The following is a 14,075-nucleotide window of genomic DNA, read 5'->3' on the forward strand; positions in this document are numbered from 1 at the left end:
CAGCACGTGTGTGCTGTTGGAAAGGCTGTTGTAAACGCGTGATACGCGCGACGATCAAAAGGCTGGTGGTGATTCCGAAAGCCTTCTTCCCCTGTCCTCTACCTCCACGTAATTATTATTAGACTGTCACAAACCCAACACAGTCCAACATATCGCCTTACATCATTCCAATACACCGAAAGACAAGTTGAGAAATTCAAACCGATACGTCATGTCCCTGCCGGCGCGACATTGTCCTCTTCTTGGATCCCACAGCGGGCCTCGAGTTGGCCGAGTTGCGCCTCTTGGACCCCGTCGATGCCAGCAGCTCTGCCTGCCACTTGCGTTTGATTGCCAGTAGCACCTCGAGCGTACGCGACGCGTTTTGGAACACATGCCCGAGATCTGCCAACGCCTTGCAGCATGTGTCGAGGTGCGTCGCCACGCTGCCCCCCCCTCCGCCTCCTATGCCGCTGCCGAGCGGCGGGACTTGATGCGATGGGGTGCTTGCGACAGACGCGAACACCAAAATGATGGCGGCAGAGAAGATGATGCTGACGAGTTCGACGTTGGTGTAGCGGAGCGTGTAGGTCGTGCGGTAGAGCCGTAGAAGAGTGGATATGGCGACGGCGCTGTCGATACATATTTTCCGCGCGTGGAGGTAGCCACGGTTGAGAGCAGGCCCGACGGAACGCGCGCCTTGTCGCGAGATGAACGGCCGATGGATGTATATCATCGACTGGTGGTATTTCATGCTGGAAACAAACGCAATGTAAGTATGAGGTCCAGAAAGAAAGGAAGGGAGGGTTCGGAAATGGAAGCGGGGAAGGGGGGGGGGGGGTGGGTGGGAGTCAGTACTGCAGCACGAGGACGTGTGGAAGACAAATCGCGCCGTCGTGAAGGTCGACCTGCAACTCTGGAGGGAGGTTGCTCTTCCAGGCTTCGAGCTGCGAGACGGTGCTATGGACAACCGACTCTAGGGACGTGTCGTCGACGTTGTGGCGGTCGTACCTAGACCATGGTCAGCAAAAAATAAAATATAAAATATAAAAAAAGGGGCGGGGTGGGGGGGGGGGGAAGAGGAAAGTGTCGCAGGCTCAAGGGGAGACTAGAAGGAGGATAATAGTGTCAGTCTTACAGCACATGGCAGAACGAGCCCATAACCTCGCAGAGAAGAACCCACTGCCGGGCGACTAGATCGATGGGGTCTGCAAGCGCTTGGACAGTAACGGCCTTGGATAGGCCGTATGGAACCCATTCGCCATGCTTAGACGCGTACATGCGCTCGGCGGGCTTTTGCACCGAGACTTCGTCTGTGTTGATGTGGAAGGGCGGTCGTCCTAGATAGAACCCCCAGAGACTGTGCTGCCTGCGTTAGCCGTCTGTGGCTGCCATGGGAGGAATGCACCGGAGGGAAGACGGGAAGAAGAAAACAAAACATGGAAAATCTAGGAAAACGAAAACCACAGGGGAGAAACGCTTACTGGTCCACTATGAAGCTCCCCCAGAACGCGACCTTGCGCACCTCTGCCTCGGCGGCGCTCACCCGTCCGCTGTTCACGTACGGCGTCATGTCGATGTGTAGGCCTAGATCAAACGAAAGCCGTATCGACATGCCGCTGTACAACCATCCGCGGGCGTCTCTCGTCTGGGCCGCTTCAAAGCTGCTGAGAATGACCAACGCCTGCACCGTCGCCACGTGTGGGCTGTCCAGCTCGATCTCCAGCCAGATTTTGGCTCGCTTCACGAAGAAGTCAGACAGCGGTGTGGGCAAGTCCGCGTGCCGGCGCGCGTCATATAGCGCCCCGAATGCACATCTGGTCACCAAATGTCAGTTTGTCTCTCCATTGCGTATGGGGATCCCGCGCCAAGAGCTGCTTGCATGGTATTCGTCAGTGTCTCGGAATAGAACGTGCTGTTCTCACTGGATAGAAACCGCGCCTGCTCCCGCTCGTACATGTCCTTGTCGACGACATGGAAGCTCGGGTCCTGCCAGGCAAAATACAGGCTGCTCAGATGCTGAACCAAGGCCGGATTGACATGCTGGCCCACTCCTGCAGCCTCCATCATTGCCTGCCCGCGCTTCCGCACGTTGCCCGCCTCCAGGTCGTGCCGATGGTCCAGCGGCGACGTGTCGTCTAGGAGCGTCAGGTTTGACGTCGCGCCGTAGTAGCGCAACTCGCCATCCTCGGACAGGTGCAGCGAGCCCACCCGCTCCGAGACTTGGTTCACCACATCCTCCTCTTCCTCGTCGCCCGACTCTTCGCTGGACAGGTTGCCCTCGCCGCGCGGAAGACGCCAGTTTTGGTCCGACGGTGGCGCTAGCGGCATGCCAAAGTCGAGATTCGGATGCACAGGGAACAGCTGCTGCCGGAGCTGGTCCCAGCCGCAGGCGGTCGTCTCAAGCGGGAGAATGCCGAGTTCCGGGAAATCGGGCAAGTCCATGTTGTCCATGCTGAAGCCCGTCATCCCGTCTAGGTCGACCCCATCCGGAGCCATCGACGGCACACCGTCACCGCCACCCTGCATGTCGTAGGTGTTGTCCGGGCTACTTTCCGAACCCGGCGAAGGTCCAGTAGTATTCTCACCCAGCGGATTGGACGTGTGGGGGGGGCGATGGTGCCGCTTGTGGGACGACGCGATCGGCTACATGTGTGGTGCATGTCGCGTCCCTCTCTAGAGCCATCTCGGCGGGCCTCGGCCCAAGACCACACTGGCCCTCATCGGCCCGGTCATCGTTCGACGACTCTCTGTCGGTCGGTGTAGATAACATTTCCATCATCCTTCCGATCATCATTGCATCGTCGGCGCGCTCGCTAATGGGTACCTCTAGCCCGTGGGCCTCGATAAAATCCTCCAGCTGGCCAGCTCGGCGCGAAAAGACCTCAATGACCTTTCGAACCGACAGTCTAATTAATATTAGAGAGTTATTAGACCGGGTCAATTTTCAAGAGTTGATGTTGGGAGGCGAGTGGATGGGGGGGGAAGGGGGGGGGAAGGGGGGGAGACCGGCACAACGTGCCTTCGTTTGTCTTCACCCTGCTGATACTGACATTCCTTCGCCTTGGTCTTGCAGTTTCCGCACCGGGGATGCCTTCCATCACACTATGACACACAGTCAGCTATCTATGCGCTCTCTCCTTCTCCCACGGAGCACCTAAACCAGTGAATTTTACTCTGATCTTGCTCTCACGGCAAGCGGTGCACGCCGTCGTGATGTGTTTTCGGGGCATCTGCTACTGGTCGGCCAGCGGTGGAAGGTTGCTTCAATTTTGGGTGGTCTTTCTCTCCGAGGACGCGGCTGTCGACAAAAAAGACGTAAATCATAGGACCGGTGACTGTTGACAGTAGCAGGAAGTGAAAAGTGACGAGTGGTAAGCTGACTTGATCTCGCAGGTAGTGTGGGGAAAAGTGTGGTAGATGTTCCACAGAAAAAGGGGAAGAAAAGGAATACCGGCAGTGACCGGGCATGGCATGCAATTACCCCAACCTCCATGCACCTCATACTACACCCCGGAAATAGTACTGTACACTTTATACACAATTGGTGCTGATTACAAATGACACGCCACCATCACTATCGTCATCGCCCACCCGGCCGCACGGCACTCCTCTCGACCTCGCCCCTCCTACACTCCCTGAACACCCTTCCGGACGTGAGAGTCAGCTTGCTAGTATATTCCGATGGGGATGAGGAGAAAGCGGGAAACCATGTCAGCCACAACGTATGTTATTGGGTCTCTTGCATACACTAGCGCCCAGATCCACTACAAAATTGATCCCTTATGCCTAGTTCGGAGTAGTCATGCAGATGGTCGTCTTGTTCTCCGCCACGGTAGTCGAAAGTAAAAAAAACAAGGCAGGCAAATTGTCAATAAGGGTACTTTAACATGTTGTAAGCGCTCCATGGCAATCTCAGGGATCTATTCTATCATTGGGCCCTCCAGGCATGCAAGTGGAAACTAGGCACGCACACGGTAAACGGAAGAATCAATTGTTCACCACCACCACCACCTTGATAACCACCTCCCCGTCGTCGTCGGTCGTCCGCGCAGCGGTGACAAACGCCTTGGGGGCCGTCTCGAGCCCGTGGAAGCGGTGTGTCAGCAGCTTCTGCAAGTCGGGGACGTTGGTGCCCTCCTTGCCTGCGGCCTGCATAATCTCGAGCGCACGGGGGTACGTGTTTGCATAGCGCCAAACGCCTACAAGGTCGACCTCATGCTGGACCACGACGGACATAGGGAGGGTTTCGATAGGCACGCCAAGGCCGATGAGAAGGACTTTGCCGCCTGGTCGCGTTGCCTTGACCGAGGGTTGAATTTATTGATTAGCAGACAATATCGGAGACCACACGAGCTGGAGGACATACGTAAATCGATGTCTGCACGCAGCTCTCCACGCCCGTACACTCAAAGGTTGCGTGGAACTTGCCACCTTTGCTTGTAGCCGTTGTTTTTGCTTCCGTGGCTCGTACCGCGTTCTCTCGTGCTGACGCCAGCCCATCTTCCAGCGTCGGCACGCTGTTCCTCTTTGGGGGCGCCACCACGCTGGTGGCGTCTGCGAAGCCATTCTCCAGGGCAAAGCGGAGTCGGTTGGCCGCAATATCCGTCATGGTCACGTCGGCGCACCCTGCCGCCTTTGCGACTGCCGCGCACATCAGTCCCACCGCACCGGCACCCACCACCAGCACGCTCGCGCCCGGCCTCAGGCCCGCTTTCCGGACGGCATGCACCGCAACGGACAGCGGCTCGAGCAGCGCGCCGGCATCCCACGACATGTCCACCGGCAGCGGGTGGCACCACCGGGCCGGGTGGTTCACCCGCTCGCGCAGCGTGCCCTGGAAGTGCGGGAAGCGGGCGGCGCTGCTGCGGAACCGCATCTGCCCGCAGAGGTTGTACCGCCCGGTGTCGCACTCATCGCAGCTCGGCAGCTCGCACGGCACGCCGACTTCGAGGGCCACACGGTCGCCGATGTGGAGCGCCGTGACGTCGCGGCCGAGGGCGACGACCTCGCCGGCGGATTCGTGGCCCTGGGATAAGGGTTCGCGGATCTTGATGTCGCCGTTGGCGTAGTGCGTGTAGTAGTGCACGTCCGAGCCGCAGAGGGTAGTACTTCGGATTGCGACCTGAACTTCGTCCGCTGCCGGGGGCGGAATTGGGCGGGAGATCTGTCACAGGGAGTCAAAGCCAGTGTCAGTGGATCATGCTGCATGGCAGAGGGGGGAAGGGGAAAGAAACCGAGTACCAAACGGAGATCCTTAGGCCCGTAGAGCACCTGGGCTTTGTTTTCGTACAGCATGGGGGCTGACATGGCGATAGTTAGTAGGCGAGTGCTCTCTTACTGGTGCGCTTCAACGGCTTTGGCTAATTATAGAAAGAGGGAGCCCTTCCGAGGTGAATTGTAACGATGTGTCAACACAAGGATCGACTGAGAAGTAGGTATGCAATGTAAAGCAGATTATAAAACGGAAGATGACACTTGAAGACTATGAAAAGGAAGACGATGGCTTTTGCCGGGATTCCGTGTCGTTGAGCTGTGGTGGGGCGCGATCGTTAGGTCCGGAATCCGTCCGGGATTCAGGTCCCGAACTGAGAAACAATCCCAAGCCGGTGAAGTCCCACCACCTAGGTACCGTGTGATACGCCCCACCTTATTCGGCCCTCGCGAGCTCAATCACAAGTGCAGTAATTATAGATTGAGCAAATATTGATATTCCCGATGTCATTCAGTCCTTCGACGGACATGTCGCTATCTTTTGAATGCGCGATGCCGCTCTGCTCTGGTTGCTTTGCGCGTGGGGTTGAGAGTTGAAGTACACGGCTGCAAACTCACACCTAGGGTAGAATATACGACAGCCCAATGCAGCAGAGCTGTCGGTCTCAAACGTCTACGTCTGGTAAACAAAGTCCGGAGCGCGGTCATCCCACTCCTCAGGGGGCACCACCTCGCCGGCGGCTGCCCGCCTCTCCTTGGCCGCGTTCCTACTCTTGTAGATCCGCGTAACGACGCAGAAGAGGATCAGCCCAACCATGACAACACTGAACGTCCAGGCATTCCCGAGCGTATACCTAGGCGCGTCTTTGGCCGGGTAGATTTGTCCCACAATGACGCCTAAGATTCGATTCCCACAAGTCAGCCTTTCTTGCCATTCTCGTGATAATTAATAGATGAAGTGCCCATTGCATGAACGAGCAAGAGGGAAGAGCTTGGAAGGGCCGAGGAGAATAGAATTACCAGCCAAATCTGTGAGGGTCAAGACGATGCCCACAGTGGCGCCTCTCTTTCCGTCAGGAGCCGCGTTGGACGATGCCCAGGCCAGATTGTTCCCCGAAATGATGTAAACACCGCCGGTGATGAGGAACGTGGCAAAGTACTGGGCGCCGGCAGGGATCGGGCAAAGCTGGAGCAGGTACCCCAGCGCGCAGATGGGAGTAAAGATTGCCATAAACAGAAATCGTTTCCGGTACTTGTCCGAGAGCCACGCAATGAACATGTAGATGATTGCCCCCCAAAGCTGCACGGGAATCGTGAGGTATTGCGCCTGAAGCGTGTTGAAACCGAGGCCGTCTTCGATAATGATTGGGAGGAATTGGCTGAATGCTGCACCAAGGTCATCAAACTGTTCGTTAGTCCTGATAATTGGTACATAACCGACGTCGTGTCGGTTATTACAAGCCCTAAGAGGGGGGGGGGGTTAAAAAATCGTACCGTAGAGAGGCGTGATCACACAGAACTGGATCCAGCCGTGACACCAAGTTTTGGGATCCTTGACTGCGATCCAGATGTCGCGCATCTTGAAGTGCCCGCTGCCGCCGCTGTACTGGTGCGTCAGCTCGGCGCGGTAGCGCATGATCTCCTTATCTTCGTTGTTGAAGAAGTACGCGTTTTCGAACGACGACGGCACCAGGTAGTAGCACGCCAGCCCGAACACGATGGTGATAATGCCTTCAATGATGTAGATCCTGTATGGTTTGTTAAGGAGGCAGTCAAATAGAAGTGGGCAAGAATAGAGGCGTACCAGCGCCAGCCGGCAATGTTCGCCACACCGTCCATGTTGTAGATGGCATACGCCAGGAGCCCTCCAAAGGCACCAGCGATGGCCGTCGAAGCTGCAATGAAAACATGAATGAGTATTAAGGGCTTCGAACAAGCAGTCCGGTACATAAAGTCCGAGACTTACCGAAAAGGAAGGCCATGCGGACGGCCATCTCCTCGCGCTTGTACCAGTTTGCGACAAACAGGGCAACACAAGGAAACATGCATCCCTCAAACAGGCCCAGGAGCAGTCGTGTGGCTGCCAGCGCGCCGTAAGATTGGACGAAGCCGCCGCCCAACGTAATGGCGCCGAAGCAGATAGTCAGGGTGGGCAAGACACGCTCGAACTTCCACCGCTTTGCGACCATCGAAATCGGAAGCTGCGTGATAATATGTCAATTGTGGCCAAGAATCAAGAAACGGGACTCGCTACGGGACGGCTGTTACTTCTGATAGGAGATATAGGACATAGAACACAGACACGGCAGCCTGTGCACAAAGTTAGCAGATGGCACCAACGCTCCCCCCCCCCCCCCCGCCCCTAGAGAGAAGAGTCGGACGAGCTTACATTCAAGTCGGACCCAACAAGGTTGAGGTCCTTGCCCATTCCCTGCGTTGCAGCAAAGCCGATATTCGATCGGCATATGTACGACTAACACGCCACGTCAACAATGTCATGCTTGATCAAGAGGAAAGGGGAAACCGTTTGGACTGACGATGAAGTTGAAGGCTCCCATGAGCGGGGCAATGAAGATATCGAGCTTCCGAACGACCTTGCGCTCCCGCTCATGGAACTCCGCCGAATCAGTATAGAGCTGCGGCGTGCTTTCGAGATCCCCGAGATCCTTCGCCGGGACGTCATCATCCTGGGGGGTTTTCTCGGCATGCGTCATCTTGCCGGCTCGGGTTTACTCCTCCTCAATATGGCAGCGTCTTTGAACTCGTGAAAAGCGAATCACAGGCCAGTTCTAGATTGAGAAGGAGATGGGGAAATATGGGAGGAGAGGGGAGAGTTGCGAACAGAGGAGAGAGGGAGAGTGTGTATGTACTGTATATTATAGAACGAAATCAGAAGAGAGAAAAACCAGACCGTGCCCCAGTCACCTACCCCAAGTTTAAATGTGGCAATGCCCAATGGAGATCCTTTTCGCTTCGCCCTCTAAGTAATTGTCGACGAAAATCAAGACTCGGCCACGTTCATCCCCGCGCCTCGATATTCAGCGTCGGAAAATGGATTGCGACCAACCAGATGTGAATCAAAGCAAGTAGGCCATCGGTTCACGAATGACTGCGTGCCTTCGATCCCAAGGGCCTGGATAATCAACGGCAAGACTGGGTATCATAACCCTCTCAGCAAATGACTTTTCCCAAAGCAGGCAATAATTAATTAGTAAACCATTTTGCGCCAATTCTGATGAATGGTGATGGATTTTCTAAACAGCATAATCACCAGCTTGCTACATGGCCTCATTTTCTCCATAACCAGTCGGTTAATACTGGAGTAATATTCAGCGAGTATAATTCCGAGTTTATTCCCACTTCTTGTACAGCTGCCAGGTTCTCCTTTCCTCCTTATCCTTGTTCTGCCTCTCCATCACACTATTCCTCCACTCCGTGCTAATCGCCCGCTTGAACTCCGAGTGCTCGAAGATTTGAGCAGTGTCCCACTCGTGAATGGCAATGAACTGTGGGATTTTGTCCTCGTTTGCGTTGACTCGACTGCCTGCCGCACCCGCTGCATCGACCAACTCTAGTCGCGTGCTCCGCAACCACCCAGGCACGCTCGATAGGAGCGGTATGTGCTCTTCAGCGTACCACCGATCGAGCTCGGTAGTACCTAAACGAGCCGACGGCTCAATCCCCACGTACTGGAAGATGTGTCCCTCCCTTGCGCGGGCAGTGTAGTCCAGGGCTGTCTTGCGGGAGATGAAGCGGTACACGCGCCGGTCCAAAATCGCGAGATCCCCCAACATCTTCTTCTCCCACTCGGGCTGATTTGCCCACTGCGCTTTGTATTGCTTGGATTGCAGCACATCGGGAGATGTCAGCTCGTAGGTGGCGAGCCATTCGGGCAGTCTGCCGTCGGTCGCTTGGTATCGTGTCGCGTCGAGGACACCTGGACACGACCGCCGCAGCGGCCCGTGGTCGGTGTCGTACCAGGTGTTAAATCTTTCTTCGTCGACCGGGGAGCCTTTGGCGCTGGAGAGGACGAAGAGCATCCCCCCTGGATAGGCTTCTTGCCGGTAGGCAGGCTGGGGCAGGTTGGACTTCGCCGCAACATAGCCGTGGTCGGACATGGTGATGGTGATGGTGATGGTGATGGTGATATATGAGTCTGGATTGTGTTATATGTATCTGGCTTGGTGGACTAGGAAGAGGATACCTAGATATGTGCGTCTCGATGTTGATAAAGGAGGAGGAGGAATGTCGTCTTTGCGTCCTCATGCCGCGCTCAAGGGTTGGAGATTTTGGGTATTGATATTAATAAATTATTTACACGGAAGCCAATTAATTACCAGCTCATTATTAATCGCCCTGCAATAGAGATTGGGTTACCCTTTGTTGCCGAGACGTCACTGGAACCTGAATTCCGACCCTCGCTCCCTGACTAATTGTCAGAGATGAATTGACTCAATGTGCCAGATACCCCCCATCGATTGTCAAGCAAGTCCCATGCACGAAGTTGCTCCTGCTCCCCAGCAGCCATACGATGCTCTCGGCCACCTCCTCTGGCAAGCCGAAGCGCTTCACCGGCGTCCAGTTATTGACCTTTTCCAGCGCGTTCCGCTGCATCTCGCCAGGAACCGATGTCAATGGTGTTTTGATGTATCCAGGAACTACCGCATTCGATTTCACTTCAGGATAGTCGAGTGCGGCGGTTTGCGTGATGCCGACCACTCCGTGCTTCGCTGCCGTGTAGGCGCCTGAGTGACGCAGACCGACGAGACCGGAGAGGGAGGCGATGTTGACGATGGAGCCGCGCTGCAGCTGAGCATATGTATTACTGAACACACGATATTGTTAGCACATCATCTTCCTTACTCGCATGGACATGGATGTTGGGACATGCTCGGCCTGCAGCGGCTCCTGCTGCATCATCTGCTTGATCTCTGCCTTGACGCATGCAAACACGCCTGTGAGATTCACCGCAATCATGCGCTCCCACTCTTCCCGCTCCGTCTCGGCCAGTCCGTGCTTCACTGCCCCAATTCCCGCACAGTTTACCGCATAATCCACCCGCCCAAACGTCTCCACCGCCACCGTCACCATCGCTTCCACCGACCCGTCGTTCACAACATCCACGGTACATGTTATGGCCTTGAAAGACGGGTTCGTCGCGACCTGTCGCGCTTCTTTGGCCACGGACGAGGCCGACTTGCCGGATATGTCGGCGATACAAACCCCCCCACACCCTTCCCGCGCCAGAAGCAGGCAGGTGGCACGCCCGATGCCCGAGCCGCCGCCCGTCACTAACGCAAAGCCACTGACGCCGAGAGGTGATGTGCATGTGCTGCTACCGCGGCTGGTCGCGGTGGTGGATGCCATGGCTGCGGTAGCACGGGTATTGTTGAGCTTGCGTTTAGCGGCGAGAGATGGCAACAAAGACGGGTACAGAGTTTATGACCGGTGATGTTTTTAGGTTGCCCTTGTTTTTGACAGCAAAAGGGAAGTTAGTTATACTATTCTCGCAGGCCGGGACAGATCGGACCTAAGTAGCAATTCAGTCGCGCTGCGGCCCGAAGTGGAAGCCATATCCCGTTGAGAGATGTGCGATCTCCCCCTTTCGCCTTCTGGCAAAATAAAAGCTGTCTGCTTCTTGAAATATCAGTTGTAAAGCATTCGTCGCACACTGTGATCTAGATGAGATCTGAATGACGTTGCATCATGAGGCTTAAATCATACATACCTATGTAGGCATGCATGGTGTATGGTGGAGTAATTTAGACGGTCACAGTGCTGGAAGGCCTTCCCAAGCCACTCTCGACCGACTGTTTCCATGAACATTTGCGTATCTACCCATAGCCCAACCCCTAGGAACCGATGGACTTGCTACGTATGTACGTACTGCACAATTGCATTTCTATCTCAATCTCAATCTCAATCCCCATCGCGACTGAAGCGCACAGGGTCTCGCTCACTAGGGTTAGGGTAGGTGAACATGGTTTAACATCGGAATCTAGAAGCCGAGAGCTTAGCCAGTTTAGAGCTACTTACCCACTAATTTACTGTCGGCTCCTGGATTATGAGAGTGTTAATCATCCATTAATAATACCCCGCTCGCACATGCCGCCCCCGTAGCACTTCTTCAATTAGGGACCTTATTTGCAACAGTTTGTCGAGACTGACCACCAACACTAAAATCATCTGGAGTTTAAATTTGGTGTGCTGCAGCTCGACAAAAAACCCCCCCAAAAAAAGATGGGTGATCAACCAAATCGCGAGGCCATCGAGAAGGCCCAGCAAGTCCTCTACGAAGAGGGCATGAAAATCCGCGCCGAGGTCCTCGGCGCCTCCCATGTGGCCGACTCGAAATCGCTAGACCCCTTCCAACAACCCATGCAGTCAATGGCAGTCGCGATGGGCTGGTCGATGTGCTGGACACGTCCAAACTTGGAAAAACGAGTGCGGTCTCTGCTGGTTATCGTCATGTTGGCCGTTCTAGGAAGGAACCATGAGCTGTAAGGAGATTTCCGTTCATCTTATTTGCCATGATCTCCTTTCGCAGTGATGCTTGTCTATGTCCTTCCTTATTTTTTTATCACTTTTATTATATTTCGTAAATCTTGGCTAACTGTCGCTGGTTTGTAATTAGGGGAGTTCACGTCCAAGGTGCTATCAGGAACGGGGCCACAGAGCAGGACATTCAAGAGGCGTTGATGCAGGCTGCGGTTTACGCCGGCGCGCCTTGTGCTCTGGAGTCAACCCGAGTTGCTTTTGACGCACTTGAGCGGATGAGGGCAAGCGGTGAGCTAGAATAGACTGGCTTGGGGCGGTGGTGCTGATGATGTTGAGGTAGAATCAAGTTAACCCTGCCTTAAGCAGTGAAATAATTAAGCTATCCCCGCGTAACTGAAGGAGAGTTGAAGGGTACTCGGGATCCGGGGTACTTGGTCAGCTCCCGGGGGAGCTACTTTTTATTCCTCTATGACACGCTTCAATAGCTAGGCCAAATGAGGATTCATTGCCCAGAGCCACTCTCGATATGTTGCGAATAAAATGAGAGGGTTTGCGGGCAAGCGGACCTCAAATCAGAATTATTTTACGGTCAATAACAGATAGACATGGCTCGAGTCTACACAAATTGCATTATCTCAACTAAAATACATACTTGAATTCGGGCGACCGGTCACTGAATACTACCTGCACGTCAACTGTACTCGCCTCTCTCATAGCATTCTTCTTCTTCTCTCGATTCTTCAAGATAAGACGGTAGGTCCACCAACCACACCATGCCACACAAGCACAGCCGAGGCTCCAACTATGTCCCAGCCGATACTTGGGTGCAGAAGTGCTGCTGTAGATCTGGCCACTGACAACACCAGCAAGCTGTGTCACACTCTGTTGGATACCCACACTGGCAGCTCTCTTGCCATCCGGTGCCGAGTTAGCTGTGAGCCAGGCAAAGTTGATACCTGCGCAGATATAGATGCCAGTGCTGATGAGGTAGGTTGCGCCGTACTTGGCGCCTGAGGAGACGGGCGAGAGCAGGACAGCGTAACCGCACACCATCAACGGTGCGAAGCTGACCAGGGGCAAGAAGCGATTGCTATGCTTATCCGCGAGTAGCGCCACGCAGATGTAGATAATAGCGCCCCAGAGGTTGACGGGGATGGTCAGGTACTGCGCCTGCGAGACGGAGTAGTGGAAGCTCTCCTGGATGATGAGGGGCAGGAAGGTGCCGAAGCCGTAGGTGATGGTGGTACAGGCCAGCTGGCATATCGCGTTGCACCAGACCTTGACATCGGACAGAGCGAGCTTGAGCTCCGAGAACTTGAAGTGGCCATCGCCACCTGAGTAAGCCTCGGCTTGCTCAGCGCGAATGCGCATGACCTGCTTGTCGTCGTCGTTGAGGAAGTAGGCGGTCTCGTAGTTTTTGGGGATCAGGAAAAAGCAGGCGGCGGCGAGTACAATGGTGATGAGACCCTCTATAATGTAAAGCCTACATGGGACTGAGTTAGTCTCTCAGTTGATAGCGATTAGACATAAATCAGGAGCGATGGAAAGAGGGGGGGGGGGGGGGGTGGGCATGCATAGGGAAGAGAGAAGCGAGGAGAGAAGAGACAGGTTGCCTTACCAACGCCATCCGCGATACCCGGCAACACCATCCATCTGCAACACTCCAAACGCGATCAATCCTCCAAAGGCAGCACTCAAGGCGGCTCCACCCCAGATGAAGGTGATCCGAGTCACAAGCTCCTCGCGCTTGTACCAGTTCAGGAGCAGCAGACTCAGACTGGGGAAGATGCAGCCCTCGGCTGCCCCCAGTAGTAGGCGGACAGCAACGAGGGAGCCAAATGACTGAACGAAGCCAGTGCACAAGCAGACAGTGCCCCAGATGAGCGCGCAGATGGGGATCACTCGCTGGAAGCCGATCCACTTGACGAATAGCGCGGCGGGGAACTCGAAAGTGATGTAGGTGACGAATAGAATGCTGACGGCGATGTTGAACTGGTTGCCCACGAGATGCAAGTCCTTGGCCATGCCCTGGGTGGCTGCAAAACCAATGTTACCGCGGTCGAGGTTGCTGACCAGTTCGACCAGCACCACGATTGGCGCGATGAAGATGTCGAGCTTGCGCACCACCTGACGCTCGCGCTTGGGGTCGATGGCCGGAGGGAGAGCCGCATACTCGGTGTGTAGCGAGCCCACCTTTTCCTTCTCTAGCGCAGAGAGGTCCTGGGTTCCGGTGCTGTCGATGATTCTGCCCATGCCTATATCCTTGGATCTGGTTATCTCTGTTCCAGGGAGTGAAAGTCGGGCGGCAGTGGCAGAGTGTAACAGTGATAATAAAACGTGTATTCACGACACCGGTCCCGATCCAAGAGCAGTGTTGGTTGAAT

At 55.0% G+C, this 14,075-nt stretch overlaps 7 protein-coding genes across 7 annotated transcripts; 1 reads left to right on the top strand and 6 right to left on the bottom strand.

Moving 5' to 3' along the window:
• Positions 1-12: 12 nt before the first annotated feature.
• On the bottom strand, positions 13-3,441 carry QBC33DRAFT_622679 (transcription factor). Its single transcript, XM_060432856.1, has 8 exons — positions 3,156-3,441; positions 3,002-3,084; positions 2,568-2,888; positions 1,916-2,530; positions 1,464-1,796; positions 1,118-1,339; positions 838-990; positions 13-734 (listed from the first exon to the last, which is right to left on the bottom strand). The coding sequence occupies exons 1-8, from the start codon at positions 3,210-3,212 to the stop codon at positions 197-199; spliced, it is 2,322 nt and encodes a 773-aa protein (XP_060279921.1). The 5' UTR covers positions 3,213-3,441; the 3' UTR covers positions 13-196.
• A 378-nt stretch (positions 3,442-3,819) lies between these two features.
• QBC33DRAFT_498871 (zinc-type alcohol dehydrogenase superfamily) lies at positions 3,820-5,298 on the bottom strand. The gene is made up of 3 exons (XM_060425633.1): positions 5,224-5,298; positions 4,331-5,146; positions 3,820-4,281 (listed from the first exon to the last, which is right to left on the bottom strand). The coding sequence occupies exons 1-3, from the start codon at positions 5,287-5,289 to the stop codon at positions 3,970-3,972; spliced, it is 1,194 nt and encodes a 397-aa protein (XP_060279922.1). The 5' UTR covers positions 5,290-5,298; the 3' UTR covers positions 3,820-3,969.
• A 568-nt stretch (positions 5,299-5,866) lies between these two features.
• QBC33DRAFT_596971 (high-affinity nicotinic acid transporter) lies at positions 5,867-8,042 on the bottom strand (the record flags this gene model as incomplete). The annotated part of the gene is made up of 8 exons (XM_060431905.1): positions 7,731-8,042; positions 7,583-7,666; positions 7,462-7,503; positions 7,160-7,394; positions 6,998-7,088; positions 6,688-6,941; positions 6,214-6,579; positions 5,867-6,090 (listed from the first exon to the last, which is right to left on the bottom strand). Exons 1-8 carry the CDS (start codon positions 7,905-7,907, stop codon positions 5,867-5,869), a joined length of 1,473 nt encoding a protein of 490 aa, XP_060279923.1. The 5' UTR covers positions 7,908-8,042.
• A 501-nt stretch (positions 8,043-8,543) lies between these two features.
• Positions 8,544-9,311, bottom strand: QBC33DRAFT_562575 (dimeric alpha-beta barrel; the record flags this gene model as incomplete). Its single annotated transcript, XM_060430218.1, has 1 exon — positions 8,544-9,311. The coding sequence occupies one exon, from the start codon at positions 9,309-9,311 to the stop codon at positions 8,544-8,546; it is 768 nt and encodes a 255-aa protein (XP_060279924.1).
• Positions 9,312-9,475: 164 nt separating this feature from the next.
• Positions 9,476-10,423, bottom strand: QBC33DRAFT_549005 (uncharacterized protein). Its single transcript, XM_060428928.1, has 2 exons — positions 10,085-10,423; positions 9,476-10,018 (listed from the first exon to the last, which is right to left on the bottom strand). Exons 1-2 carry the CDS (start codon positions 10,282-10,284, stop codon positions 9,646-9,648), a joined length of 573 nt encoding a protein of 190 aa, XP_060279925.1. The 5' UTR covers positions 10,285-10,423; the 3' UTR covers positions 9,476-9,645.
• Positions 10,424-11,364: 941 nt separating this feature from the next.
• Positions 11,365-12,101, top strand: QBC33DRAFT_622682 (4-carboxymuconolactone decarboxylase). The gene is made up of 2 exons (XM_060432857.1): positions 11,365-11,693; positions 11,828-12,101. Exons 1-2 carry the CDS (start codon positions 11,434-11,436, stop codon positions 11,991-11,993), a joined length of 426 nt encoding a protein of 141 aa, XP_060279926.1. The 5' UTR covers positions 11,365-11,433; the 3' UTR covers positions 11,994-12,101.
• A 229-nt stretch (positions 12,102-12,330) lies between these two features.
• On the bottom strand, positions 12,331-14,048 carry QBC33DRAFT_596975 (high-affinity nicotinic acid transporter; the record flags this gene model as incomplete). The annotated part of the gene is made up of 2 exons (XM_060431906.1): positions 13,310-14,048; positions 12,331-13,174 (listed from the first exon to the last, which is right to left on the bottom strand). Exons 1-2 carry the CDS (start codon positions 13,942-13,944, stop codon positions 12,331-12,333), a joined length of 1,479 nt encoding a protein of 492 aa, XP_060279927.1. The 5' UTR covers positions 13,945-14,048.
• Positions 14,049-14,075: the final 27 nt, after the last annotated feature.

Source organism: Phialemonium atrogriseum (genome assembly GCF_030411735.1).
Source record: "Phialemonium atrogriseum strain 8032-3 unplaced genomic scaffold QBC33scaffold_29, whole genome shotgun sequence".
NCBI lineage: Eukaryota > Fungi > Ascomycota > Sordariomycetes > Cephalothecales > Cephalothecaceae > Phialemonium > Phialemonium atrogriseum.

What these genes read in the sequence shown, in the direction of transcription:
- QBC33DRAFT_622679 (XM_060432856.1), bottom strand. Translation starts at nt 3,212, where the DNA reads ATGCCCCGAAAACACATCACGACGGCGTGCACCGCTTGCCGTGAGAGC. An exon ending in CAGGGTGAAGACAAACGAAG is followed by an intron (nt 2,889 to 3,001) that starts GCACGTTGTGCC and finishes AATATTAATTAG; the next exon opens with ACTGTCGGTTCGAAAGGTCA. An exon ending in TACGAGCGGGAGCAGGCGCG is followed by an intron (nt 1,797 to 1,915) that starts GTTTCTATCCAG and finishes TTTGGTGACCAG; the next exon opens with ATGTGCATTCGGGGCGCTAT.
- QBC33DRAFT_498871 (XM_060425633.1), bottom strand. Translation starts at nt 5,289, where the DNA reads ATGTCAGCCCCCATGCTGTACGAAAACAAAGCCCAGGTGCTCTACGGG. An exon ending in GGCCTAAGGATCTCCGTTTG is followed by an intron (nt 5,147 to 5,223) that starts GTACTCGGTTTC and finishes TCCCTGTGACAG; the next exon opens with ATCTCCCGCCCAATTCCGCC. An exon ending in ACGTATGTCCTCCAGCTCGT is followed by an intron (nt 4,282 to 4,330) that starts GTGGTCTCCGAT and finishes CCCTCGGTCAAG; the next exon opens with GCAACGCGACCAGGCGGCAA.
- QBC33DRAFT_549005 (XM_060428928.1), bottom strand. Translation starts at nt 10,284, where the DNA reads ATGGTGACGGTGGCGGTGGAGACGTTTGGGCGGGTGGATTATGCGGTA. An exon ending in CAGGAGCCGCTGCAGGCCGA is followed by an intron (nt 10,019 to 10,084) that starts GCATGTCCCAAC and finishes TCGTGTGTTCAG; the next exon opens with TAATACATATGCTCAGCTGC.
- QBC33DRAFT_622682 (XM_060432857.1), top strand. Translation starts at nt 11,434, where the DNA reads ATGGGTGATCAACCAAATCGCGAGGCCATCGAGAAGGCCCAGCAAGTC. An exon ending in CTAGGAAGGAACCATGAGCT is followed by an intron (nt 11,694 to 11,827) that starts GTAAGGAGATTT and finishes GTTTGTAATTAG; the next exon opens with GGGAGTTCACGTCCAAGGTG.